The 13,765-nt window shown below is 36.6% G+C and overlaps 1 protein-coding gene across 1 annotated transcript; it reads left to right on the top strand.

Moving 5' to 3' along the window:
• Window positions 1–12,502, top strand: LOC128997461 (HEAT repeat-containing protein 3-like). Its single transcript, XM_054423100.1, has 7 exons — window positions 1–529; window positions 3,812–3,984; window positions 4,613–4,700; window positions 5,296–5,375; window positions 8,865–8,974; window positions 10,250–10,387; window positions 12,240–12,502. Exons 1-7 carry the CDS (start codon window positions 383–385, stop codon window positions 12,500–12,502), a joined length of 999 nt encoding a protein of 332 aa, XP_054279075.1. The 5' UTR covers window positions 1–382.
• The last annotated feature ends 1,263 nt before the right edge of the window (window positions 12,503–13,765 follow it).

A 13,765-nucleotide genomic window follows, 5' to 3' on the forward strand; every position in this document is an offset into this window, starting at 1 on the left:
TCGTCTGTCTGTCTGTGAGTGTGAATAAATGACTCCGGCCTCCTGCATGTTTTCATTATTTCTTAACCCCAAAAATAATCAAAATTAAAAATTTGTTTGGAGCACCTATAAAATAAATAACAGTGTCTCTTTCGGCACTCACATTTATACTTAACTGCAATGTAAACTTTTTTAGTATAAGATAAAACTTAAAACTGTTTCCCTAGATTCTTTTTAAACTTTGAGGTTAGGGTTTAGGTAGGTTCCTAACCTTGTCAATACTTTTGATAGGACAGGACCTGGTGCAGACGATTTAAACGATTCCCTTAGAAATAAGCTACTGTTAAATATATTTGGCAAAGTAGGCCTAACCCAATAAGTACTACTACTTGATTTCTTAACAATGGGCAAAGTAAAGCCAAGGCACAAGAATAACAGAAAACATCAAACACATCCTACTGGACTCCCAAGCGTGAAAGATGCAGAAATGGAAGAAGCTGAACTAGGATCATCTAAGGATGATACCCTAGTTCTAAACATCATTGAAGAGGTAAGTTACCCAATCAATTTTTATTATAGGACTAATTTAATGTGTAAGTTAGGCCTAGGCCTAGGCCTAAGTTTAGTGTATGGGCCGGGGCCATGATACCCTTACCCATGACCATTAAGTTACTCTTACCTATTGGTCATCATTCTTTTAAGAAGGTGAACCTGTTTTTAGGACTTTGTTATTTAGCGTAATGTAAGTTATGATTGATTTTAAATGTAGCCTAGGTATTAAGTTTAAAATAATGTGTAGGTGTAGGGATACCACTTGAATAAATACGTAAGCAAAGGGTAAATTAACTTACACATTTTATGGCCCGGGACAGTGGTTATTTAAACATCAAGAAGTAGGAAAGCTAAGCTAGCTTAACTTAAGTTACTCAAATGATTTTATAAAGTAGGTAGGACCTTTAACACTAGTGTGAACCTGGCAATAACTCAGCAGTAAGTAGTGCGCGCGCCTGATGAAATCTATCGCTGGCCGTTTTGCGGAAAATACGGCCGCGTAGGTTATTACCGATAATATCACCTGATAGAGGACACACTAACGGACACGACAGTATCAATATCATGTACCTGGGGATAAGTAAGGGGGGGTAAAGTCAGCAATAAGTAGTGCGCACGCCTTATAAAATCTATTGCTGGCCATTTGCGGAAAAATATGTATATTTTTATAAATATAAATATTTATTGCACTAAGTTACTTTCTTGCCTACCCGGCCGTATTTTTCCGCAAAACGGCCAGCAATAGATTTTATAAGGCGCGCACACTACTTATTGCTGGACTTTAACCCCCCCTACTTATCCACCCGGTACATGACATTGATACCGTCCTCTCTGTTAGTGTGTCCTCTATCAGGTGACATTATCGGTAATAACCTACTCGGCCGTATTTATACGCAAAACGGCTAGCAATAGATTTTATAAGGCTCGCGCACTACTTATTGCTGAGTTATTGCCAGGTTCACACAAGTCTTTAATAACTTGACCTTAATAGGCCAATCTCAAATTTGTTGCAATTCCCTTTAGCTTAAATCCCCATGAATCACAACGTTCAAGTAACTTGTACCATTTTACTTAAAATGTCTTTTAAACCAGTACAAATTTTGTCGTGTTCTTGGATAGTTGTATTCACACAGAAATTTAACTATGCAGGTTTTGGTTCTTGTAAATAATCAATTAGTCTTTTAGATTTAATTCCTATTTATTGAATTCTTCCTCTCTGGTAGTTGAACCCTAAAAACAAAAGATATATTTAATTGCCTGAAGGGCCAAAGTAAATTCTTACATGAAGCTGAAAATTATTAAATAAAAAGACCACTGCCTGCCTGCACCCTCCGTACTCACAACAATAAATAAAATAATAGTGTAAAAAATTAAATCTAAGACTTACCCACAAAGGGGACTATGTGCACTAAGCAATTCACACTATAGGCCCTACATAACTACTACCACTGACCAAATGAGACCGAGCCACGTGGTCCGACCCCTTTTATAAGTTTGGTTGTGACGTAGGCACTCTGACTATCTTTTCATAGGATCGAACCATGAACAGCCAATCAGAGAGCTCACGGTGGTTGCAGGCTTACATCACGTTTTGACAAAACTAATAAGTTTACTGCTTTACTAAATGACAAAATTTTAAAATATAAATTCATAAAATTGTTACAAACTTATGTTTACCTCAATAAGTAGGCCTATAGAATATTAATGGTTTATCAGTAATAGGCTCTATAACTCCAATTTTTCTGTTATCGAGCATCAATAACTCCAAGTTTTGCCGTAAGTTACTGTAATAAAATGAAATGAAATGAATGAAATGAAAATCGTCTTTATTCTTGAGCGTTTTTCATATTACAACATATGTTTTTCAAAACAACTCACGTCAACATAAAATGGCAACTTTCAAAGGTTAGGCTAATTAAAAATTAAAATATTTTCTCTATTCCTTTTTATTTTACCATTCTTCAAGCCATTTGTTAGCCTATATATTTTTTATACAACTTTTCACTGTCCAACACCCCTGGCTCAGTCCTGGATGACAATATATTCCAGATTTTAGGGGCAAAATAAGAAAACCCACAACGGTCGGACTCACAGCGCACGCGGGGCATCTCCAGCATGTCATCCTGCCGTGTGCATCGGGATCGCATCTCAGAGCGAGCTCTCAGTCTTACCTTCAGGTACTGAGGTCTCTCCTCTGACAGTACCCTCCGGATGATGCAGGAAGTGCGTAAAAGGCACAGGTCAGCCATAGGCAATAAGCCAAGAGATGTGAGGTCTGATGAAATTCGATCGAATTTTCGCAGATCGCAGACGTACCTGACGCACATGTTTTACACCCTCTGCATATGACTCATGTCTCCCAGTAATAACATTGCCATACACCGGAAGACAGTAATCAAACACAGACAGTACAAGTGCCTGCACAAGCAGAAATTTGGTGGGTTTGGGGAACAAGTCACAATGCCTTTACAGCATTCTCAGACGACCTATTGCTCTCTGGCATGCGTAACTCACATGATCAGAAAAGGAGAGCTCAGGATCGAAACTAGGTCCAAGAAGCTTATGAGCTTTACACTCTTTGAGCGGAATTCCACCAAGGCATACACCAGACAGGGGCTCGGACCGAACAGCCCTGCTGACAGAAAAAGTCACCAAGGAACATTTGTCTCTGTTCAGTTAGATGCCATAGGACATAGACCATGCAAAGACAGAATCCAAATCAGAATTGAAATCAGAGACTCCCTGATTTGCTGGGTCAGCGTCATGCTGAAAAGCCAGCTGAGCATCATCAGCGTATGAATACAACTGACAATGACGCAAATCTCTTCCCATATATGCAGCAAACAAAGTAAACAGGACAGGTCCAAGACAGCTGCCCTGTGGGACTCCTTTAGACTTTTCCAAGGGGGTGGGGATCTCAGATCCAACTTTGGTCTTTTGGCATCTTCCGTTCAAGTAGGAGTGAAACCACGACACTACCTGCTGGTCAAATCTGTAGTGATATATCATGGCCTACAGTAGATCGTGATCAATACAGTGCAAGTCAACTGTTTGGTCTGCTAACTTAGTTACCTATAGTCCTCGCCACCCTAAGTTGAGGCAGCCAAAGGCCTCACTAGATATACGCCGTGCGGCCTTGGGCTGCCTCAACTTAGGGTGGCGACGACTATAGGTACCGGTATTGATATGGTACCTATTTAGGACAATGAATATTTATTATTGGGCAGTAGCCCATTAATATTTTACAGGATTCTGAAATAACATTGTCAACTTATTTCAGGTGCAATCATTAAATATTGAAGAAAGGTTAAACGGACTTCGCTCCCTAGCAGATTTGGCTGAAAGCTCAGAATCAGTAGAGACGATTGTTAAATACAAAATCTTAAAAATAATAGCCCCGTTGTTGGTTGACAAAAGTTCTGAAGTACGAAATATAACTGCTGGAATTTTAAGGTTTGTATAAAGCTTCATGTCTATTGTTAAAAACATGATCGATAGTAGGCTACCTACTGTAATACATTATTGTTATCTAATTTGTATATATATGGAACTGAAAAAAAATAAAATTACATAACTTGTAAGACAAGATTCTAATTATAAAGCCTACCGGTACTTACAATTTAAAAATAAAACCTTGACTTAAGAAGACAGATAGCGAGTACTATCACTAAAACCTATTGTATAATCAGGCAAAGTCATTTTCAATTGATTGAGAAATGCTTGCTGTTTGTTTCTAAAGAGTGACTGGAAAAATTAATTAAATTAGCTGCTCTTAAATTTTAAAGTCCTTTATAACTTTAACAATATAAAGCGTAGGCCTACTATTATGGTTTTAAGTTGCCAAATTATTCAGAAAATAAAAATTGCAGGTGTCATTGATATTTTGTTGAGTATAATTATTAAGAAAACATTTACTTTTTGTAAATAAAATAAAATAATGGTATATTCCCCTTGTTGAACTTGAAATCTAATTATACATTTAATTATTTTGTTGAGTATTTAAATTTAGGCTAAGTGCCCTACTTAGTTTATTATGAATGAAAAGGGAGTGTTCGTATTGACAAAAGTTGTGAATGTTTAGGAACCTAAGTGCTACAGGTTCTGCAGACATTTGTGAAAGATTGGTAAAGGATGATATCATGACTCCATTGCTCACTCTTCTACAACAGGTAAATATGATTTTTGACTTTTAATAGTCTTTTAATATTTTAGCTTATAATATGTTGTACATTTCAGTTTGGTGTCACCCATGAATTTTACATGACAGTGCTTTTCATGATGCTGCTTTACATAATACTACATTATGCTTTGCTAATCTAGCCTAACCTGATCAAGCATGTAAAATAAAATTAGTTTGTGAAAAATGGATAAGCTCTATTAAAGGAATTAAAATTTTGGCTCAATACAATATTTTTAATGCTTTTGAACTGCTCAACTCCCGATAAAATAAATCAACATAAGCTGGATCTAGGGATGCTTGTAAAGCTCCCTAGTTTTAGTTTTGACAACTTGAAACATTCTTTGTTTGAAATTCATTGTAGGTGATGGTGAGTTAATGTTGTTCAAAGGTTTATTGCGGATATTTTCCATCATGTTTTCCATCACGATTGTAAAAAACAATACACAACGTTTCGGGATCTGGAATCTGACTTGAAAAACATGTAACTGCAGTCACTGTGGATCTATAAAGTATTATGACTATCGTTATGCTATGTTAGAGTTATGTCAAAAATATGTATTGCTAATCATAAATCAATTGAACAGTACAACGACTGGAAACCAGAATCAAAGACGGAGAACTCAGACACACTATTGCAAGCTGTTAACATCATTTGGAATCTCTGGTAAGATGATCATGATTTGTTAATAAGTATCTAGATGGTAGCCAGTTTGTTAAAATTAATCAAACAACAATTGATAGCTAAAAAAAGTATTTATGTGTTTTTCATAGGTTTTAGCATTCTAAAAAGAATTTTGTAGAACACTGTGGGCTGTGGTTCAAAGAATCAGTTTATTATGTTATTTTTAATGTTATTATTATGTTTTTTTTTTTTTTTTTTTTTTTTTTTTTTTCTCCAATCTCCAGTGGTTGAAAAAGTGGTCAGTGACCACGAAAATTTCTACTTTTAATTTTGTGATGTGTTATGTGTCTCTATGGACTTATTTAAAGGTAAGCCTGCTTTCCTGTCAATTTCCTTAATAATTATTATGTTATAAAGTTTGTTTCAGCTGTTATTATTCCTTGTTAGATATTTATGTGTTTGTTGAATGTTTGTAATCTGAAAGTATATACTCACAAGCTGCTATACCCGTGCTTTGCAACGGGAAAAAAAGTGACCTAGAGAGCTATTAAAGTGGTGCTGATGTGCGTTTTAAAATACAGCAACTCTATGATTTAGTTTGAAAATATAAACTGATATATAAGCGTAAACCTACTAACTTTCAAACCCCTACTTTTGATGTTAATAGATCCCTAAGAATATGACAACATACCTTAGTGTAGCAATAGCATCAATTGCTTCATACTGATGCTTCATGAATGGCATGTTTTACTATAATTCTTCAATTTTAGTCAAGCCTCTTCACATGTAGCTTACTATATAATTAAAAAATGAAACTTTGAGCAACACTTTACAAAACGTATACAACCTCACTTTAAAACCAAACATAACCCTCCTCACTTTAAAACCAAACATAACCCTCCTCAATCTACATAAAGCGTCACAAACATATTTTTCAAGTAAATAAACAAACACCAGTTCATTGTACTGACCAGCTGTTTCATTAACTAAATTAAATTAAATCATTTAAACATTGGAAGCATGCCAGGCTTAGCCCTTTGGAAATCAGCCTGTGGGGCAGAGCCCTTAGGAAATTAGTCCATATCAATATTTTTCGGCAAATCTACACACTCTAAGCTTCATTTTGATGTGCCATATGCCTATATTTTTATTTGGTAAATGACCTTAACCGTTTACATAAAGTTTTATTGTATCACTTTAATAATATAATAAATGTTAAATAATTTTAAGAAGATTCCTTGCATATTTACACTTGTTCTTATTTTTTAATTTAATTTATTTTTCTACAGTTTTTTTTGCCCCTTCAATATTTAAATTGTTTGTAATCATGTAAAATGGTTATAAGCCAAATTTGTTACTGTTTAAGAAGTAGGAAATATATTTTTGTACAGTAATAATTCACACTGACTCAAGATCAAGATAAAGATGGAAAAGACAATTAGTATATATAAGAAACACTGCAGACATCCTTTTTTTAAGGCTTATGCAGTTTTGTATTATAAATTCATTGTATAGGCTATGTGCTGTACCAAGTAATAAATAAATAAAATAAATCTTGAATTTAATAAAAAATAATGGTGTATTCTAAAAAGATAACCTTTCTGCTTATTTTGGTGGAATGAAAACAATTTATTGGGAGTTTAGTCAACAGATTGGATCTATTGGCCTCTTTATTAAGACTATTTTTACAGTGTGTGTAGGTCATATTCAAAAGAAGTAAATCTTAAGGGCCCTTTCACACGAGGCCACTGGTGGCGGCCACCGGTGTCCGCCAGCAGTTACCGGCCAGGAAACTGCAGTGGATGATACAGGCAACTTACAAGCCACTTTACTACAGCTACTGTACAATGGTAGTTGTGAAAATGCTGTCGAACAATGAACATCTCCTTCTTCTCGCGTTGATAATAAATAAAATAAGGCAAAGACACAGGCGTGCTATACCAAATTGCCGGTTACTTTTCAATTTTGCAAATAAGATCTTCAGTATCAACTTTGGTTTCTATTATTTTGTTTATTCTCTTATTCTGTTGTTTTCCTTTGTCTTTTTATTTTTCAGCAACATCCTCTTTATTTTTCTTCTGATCACTCATTTTCACAAACAAACAATTCAACACGAAAACACACAACAACTACCATAGTGGTATGACGAAATTTCGGGTTGAGAGACAAAATTCGATTTTAAAGTATGTAATTGTCGTCTCACCTGAAATTCTGTCACACCTTAAATCTGTCCAGATAGCTTAGCCTACTATGAGATAGTCCAGGACTCTAACGTGTTCGTTAATTAATTATCGTTTTGAGTTTATTGGCTCAGAATATTAATTACAATAATAATGCTTACAATGTTAAGCTTACCTTTAACAAGTGCTCATCATAGCCACTCGAAAAACATTTGAAGTTAAATTTAGAATTTTGAACAGCCTATCGTGAATGCGAATAAGCCTAATCAATTGGAAACTTAACTAAAACGTGATTCGGTCGTTATACTTGGTAATCACCAAAGTAAACGTGTCGGGAAAATTAGACTAGGTCGATCATCAGAGTAGATACGGGGTTTCTTAGATTAAATTTACGTAAGACGGTTCGGGGTAACGGAATAAATGCTACGGATATCGTTCTGGTAACTTAAATGATTTCCGAAGCTGGCTTAAGACAAAAGGTAGTGTGCTCGTTCGTGGAAAAGCGTGCGGGGTGCGCGCGACTGCGGCACAATAAAATAAAAGTAATAAAACTTCTCTAAAATGAGATTAAACCAAATAAATTCGGTAGCACACTAACCTGATGCCTTAGAATTCTACCAGGAACGGGGGAAATCTTTAATTGACCGGAATTTCGTAAGTTAGGACTGTTGGATTTATCTCCAAACAGCTGGCGTACTGACGGTTCGGTAGCGGGTGGACAACTGACCATGAGGTCTGCTCTTCTGGTCCTTCTTCGCCATCGCTCCTGGCGGCGGGGTAGGTAACTAACTATCCCCTCTACGATGACGTAGGACCCCTGCCCCTACGATGCCGCTGACAACGCGAGCGCGGCTTACCTCGAACGTAGAACATTATTATATCATAAAATAAAAATCGGGTTTTTTACCCCTTGACGGGTTTTGGGTCGTTACAGTGGGTTTGTCTTTGCAGTCTGCAGGTGAACTGATTCAAAATAGTAGCTGCGCGCTCATCCACAGTGGCGGCCACTGGTTGCTACGTGTGAAAGCTCCCATTTAATTCAATGCCCCGCAACGAGTTGCCGCCACTGCAGTTGCCGGCGGTTGCCGACTAGCAGTTGCGCGAGGAGACACTGCTCGGCCACTGTGTAGTGGCGGGCAACTACAGTGGCTGCGTGTGAAAGGTCCCATTTAAAATATTGTTAAAGCTGTGGCGGGCAACCAGTGGCGGCCACCGGTGGCCTCGTGTGAAAGGGCCCTAAGGGAAAGCCTAGATATCTCTGAACACACAACATTAGGGTTGGAAATAACATAGGGCGTAATTAAGTGCAAAACAACCATAACATCCCATTTAAAACTTCTCTTTTTCGCAGTGAATCTGACGAAACAGCTTTGAAATATTTTAACTCAGCGAATGTTTTGAACATTTTACTGAGATGTCTGGACTACAAAACAGTGGGGCTTGACCTCTCAATTGCAGTTTGTAAGTAGCCTAAAACAAAAATATAAGAGTTAATGTGTTATATTTCTTCTTCATTAAGTTAGCGTGTTGTACACATACATACATATTCTCTTCTGTTTTGGTTATTTCTGGGTCTAGACATCAACTGGCCTCTATGTCTTTTTTCTATCTCTTAGTTCCTCTTCTTCTATTTCCAGCCATTTTATTTCTGTCTTTTCATCCTTTTTCAACGTCTATCCCACTCCCTGGTCTTCATCTTGGCTTCCTTCTGTCTATCACCCTTAGCTTAATTTTCCAATGAGTTCTTTAGTTAGCATATTGTTTGATGATAAAATATTTCACATCCACTTAGTAAGTAGGCATATTCAACCAGGATATAACATCATTTACATTGTTTTAAAACTTAAATTGACACTCAACTGTCTTATAAAAATAATCACAGAGTTTACTGTTGGTTTGCAAGCTGAAATCCTTCCCTACAACTATATGACATGATTTATTTTGTATTATACGATGGAATGAGGGACACATGAATATTATAATGTAAACAGTCTTGGCATTGGTTGAGATTTCTTTTGACTATGGTATGGACTCATCTTAAATTTGACTTAAGTACCCAAAGGAAGGATGGAAAATAAAGCACAAAGGCGTAGACAAAGGATATTTGTGTGGAAAGCTGGTTTACCTTGAGGAAAGAGGACCCGAGAAACACAACACCAGACAGTATACTCAAAACATTAATTATTTCAATATCATTCCTGACCAACAATAGACCTGAAGAGAAGACATCCCTCTTCCAATTAAAAATTGTTGGTTTAAATTAAAATACTTTCAGTAATTTAAAGACAAGGCTGGGTGAAGGATGAAGGTTGAATGAATGAGATGATAGCTTTGTTACCTACTAATATCAGTTAGCTATTTAGGTCTCAATGATTAAGGACAGCTGGGCCCAGTTTCAAAAAAATTAAAGGTATAGACTTCAAAATTGTACCAGTAACCTTCCAATTATTTGGCTGCACACTATATCGACTCAGCTAAGTTGAAAACCTAAAAAAAAAGAGAATATATCATAAGCAAATCTATAGGCCGATTTTAGTATTTTATTAATTTTAGGTGATATGAAAATTTTGGTTATACAGATTCTTTCTCGCTCGGATTATCTAAAGTCAAATATATGTTGTTATCATTGTGTATATTTAAATAAAGCAGCTTGAATATTCTGTAAATAATTATTTAAGTTTAACTGTGTATAACAAGAAATATATTTTGACCTGACATTTTCTTTATTGTGTCAAGGCCAATGCTTGAATTCTGTTTGTGAAGAAAACACATCAGTTCTGTCAGTCCTGCGTAGTTACGAGTCAGATCTTCTCACTCTGTTGTCAATCTGCGCAACAGACAACAAGATGATTCTGCTCAAGACTTTGGCTGCTGGTAATGTTCGTCTTTTGCTTGTAGACATTATTGTGTATCACACAAATAATTTACTTAAAAACCACCAATACATTGTATTATATTTTATTAAAGAAAGCACATTTAGAAAATTGCATAGTGATTGAAAGGACAACGAATAATTGTAAACAGTAGCACGCTTTATGTCACATTGACTATCACAGCCCACAAAAAACTTAGAAGGAAAATATAATTTTACAGTAGTATACTGTGTGCGTGGCTTATTCAACTTTCAACTAGCATAGATCTCCTTTTCAATAACAAATCTGATTCATATAGACAGAATGTCTGCTGTAGTAAACATTTCTTCTTTTCTTTGTCACTAGCAAAGTGCCCAAGAACAATGAAATATTTGAATTTTGTGTTTTTCATGTTTCTTTTAAATGTGTTTCCTATTGCGTAGGCTAGTCACCAAAATGCTAGTTTAGTATGTATATGTAAGCATTCTTGCTATCAAAAACAAAATCAAGCCAATTTCAACACCTAAAAATTATCTGTAAGTGATAAGATTTAATTGTACTGTGACAATACTTTCTACTACAGTAGACTCTTGCTCATCCGGACTAATGTGGCGGACGTCTGGTCCGGATTACGAAAAATCTGGACTACAGTATCGAGAGTCGAGCAAATACACAGTACTGTATATAGCCGTTTTTCAATTTAAATACACAGTAATGATAGCCCGGGGGATATGCACTTCCACCGGTAATTATCTTTTCGGCCGAATTTTGTTCCAGGTCCACAGTAATGATAGCCCGGGCATATGCACTTCCACCGGTAATAATTGTTTCGGCCGAATTTTGTTCCAGGTCCACAGTAATGATAGCCCGGGCATATGCACTTCCACCGGTATAATTGTTTCGTCCGAATTTTGTTCCAGGTCCACAGTAATGATAGCCCGGGCATATGCACCGATTTTTTTCATTATTCAAGGTAGTCTCGGTCCCGTTTCGCTTGGATAATCGGACTTCTACAGTACTGTGCTGCTAAAAAAAATCACGATTGCCGATCCGGACTGCCGGGAGTCCGGACAAGGCCGATCCGGATGAGCGAGAGCCTACTGTACCGAAATCTTTATTTTATTTATTTTTATTTATTTACTACATGTCATTAAATCATTTTTTGACAGGACATAAAGTCATATACAGGATATACTAAAACTAAGAAATAACAAAAATGTCTTACTAAATTATTAATCTAACTTAACGTCCCTATTTAAATAACATTCTATAGAAAAAATTTTTTTTGTTTTTAACCAGGTCTTCAGGGTGGATCTGAACTGTGTTTTACTATCAATATTTTTTATGCGGAGTGGTAACTTATTGTAAACTTGTGGGCCTATATATTGGGGAGATAAATGAAATTTCTCTAATCTATGGGTTTCAGGCTTAATATAACTCTTAAATCTAGTGTGGTCAGGCCCACTTTTATAAACGGGCAGACTGGGCATATGCCCAGGGGCGCTGGTGGTTTGGGGGCGCCCACTGGGAGCCCCCAAACCACCACCTGCCAGCACTAGGAAAAAAGGGGGGCGCTGCTCTTGGGTTTGCCCAGGGCTCCACTGACCCTTAACGCAGCCCTGAGTGTGGTGGGAATGAATGGGTTGGTTCATGAATGAGGAGAGATTGTCTTTAACCCAATTTGAAATTTCTAAAATAAGTGATCATAAAATGTTAAAACCGAAAATGTTTGAAAAAGACTTTTACAAGGAGTTCTACGAGGAACTCGCCCAATAATTCTAATTGCTTTTTGTTGAAGTTTGAATATTTTGTTGGAGTGGCATGAGTTTCCTTCACTTCATTCAACCAACAAAATGATTACCTTTGTCTACCAGGCATTGTTGTCAATCTGAACCCATCCGCTCCTTGGCTAGCTTCAGTGTTGGCAGTGACAGCTGAGTCCTTGGAGAAAGACTTGCGAACCTCAGTGAACCAGCTGTCTAGTCAACTTCCCCTGGACTCTGCCGCTCTCTCTAGTGAAGTGGCAACACTGGTGGAGCAAACTGAGGCGCTCACATTGGCTCAGACCATGGCACTGGAGACTCTAGCTAACCTGTCCTCAGATCAGGGTAAGACAGTTACCTGGACAGGGAAATAAGCTAAGGATCTGGGGAATTGTTTTAGGGTTAGGCAAAGATAGAGGAATTGGCTAGGATCAGGGGAAGTCAATGAAATTGGTTAATAGTGGGGTCGTATAGCTGCATATGATGGCAGAATATTTCAGTTCTGGCAGAGAGGCTGCAATTTTAGGTGGTTATAGTATACAAGTTTCTGAACCTAAAACCGCCCAGACCCCAATTTTTAAGGACCTCGGTCGTCCGTAATGACGTCATCAAAATGGCGGCCGTAAGAGGATGCTGGGTCCCCATGAATTGGCTATAATGACCGAATGCCTGAACCGATTTTCATGAAATTTGGCACACAAGTGCTTGAATACATTATCTAGGCCTGGGTTGAAAATTGTCAAGTTTCATAAAGTCATTTCAAAATGGTGGCTGTTCAAAACTACAAAAATATGAGGAAAATAATTGTGAATTGTTTTATACAGGGTGAGTTTCAAATGAGTTCCCCCCCTACTTTTTTATACATTTCCTAGATATCAACTCCGAACCAGGTCAGATAATTGTAGAGTAGCGAGTACTTCATTTTGACTTGGTTTTATTTTATCCGTTTTTTGTTATCAAGCTTTCTTGATAAAATATAACAATTATTTTGATTTAAAATGTAAATATTTCAAAAACCAAATATGACAATGAAAAACGGATTGCGGCATTGAATTCAACATAAAAAAGTAGTTCACAATGATGGGTCACAACACCATCTTCATATTTAAAATCATTTATCCCACTTCAAAATGGCGGATCCAAGATGGCGGCTGAAAAAAATACATCCGTCATAACTGGGTGAAAATAGGTCAACAATGAATGGTGGTGTCCACTTATCTTTATCTAGCACTATTTTGAGATTATGGCCTTAGTTTGTAAATGCACAATGTTATAATGGACTAAAAATAAAGTTATAAAAAGTTCTCATAACTTTAGAATGGATCAACATTTCTTTAAACGGATTACAGCATCGTATTCAGCGTAAAAGTCTTGTTTGAAACGGTGGGTCACAACCCTACCTTTAAATAAAAAAAAAAATAACTTTTTATCCAAAATGGCGGATCCAAGATGGCGGCCAAAAATTTAAACCCAGTCAAAATGAAGTACTTGCTACACTAGAATGATCTGACATGGTTTAAAGTTGATATCTTAAGAAATGTATAAAAAAGTAGAGGGGGAACTCATTTAAAACTCACCCTGTATAAAACAATTCACAATTATTTTCCTCATATTTTTTTAGTTTTGAACAGCCACCA

This window comes from Macrosteles quadrilineatus, unplaced genomic scaffold, assembly GCF_028750875.1.
Source record: "Macrosteles quadrilineatus isolate MER2022 unplaced genomic scaffold, UCM_ALF_1.0 Scaffold_6__1_contigs__length_79288215, whole genome shotgun sequence".
NCBI lineage: Eukaryota > Metazoa > Arthropoda > Insecta > Hemiptera > Cicadellidae > Macrosteles > Macrosteles quadrilineatus.

Excerpts from the sequence above, each read along its gene's own strand:
- LOC128997461 (XM_054423100.1), top strand. The coding sequence starts at position 383 with ATGGGCAAAGTAAAGCCAAGGCACAAGAATAACAGAAAACATCAAACA. Across the intron at positions 3,985-4,612 it reads ATAACTGCTGGAATTTTAAG|GAACCTAAGTGCTACAGGTT; the intron begins GTTTGTATAAAG and ends GTGAATGTTTAG. Across the intron at positions 10,388-12,239 it reads GCTCAAGACTTTGGCTGCTG|GCATTGTTGTCAATCTGAAC; the intron begins GTAATGTTCGTC and ends TTTGTCTACCAG.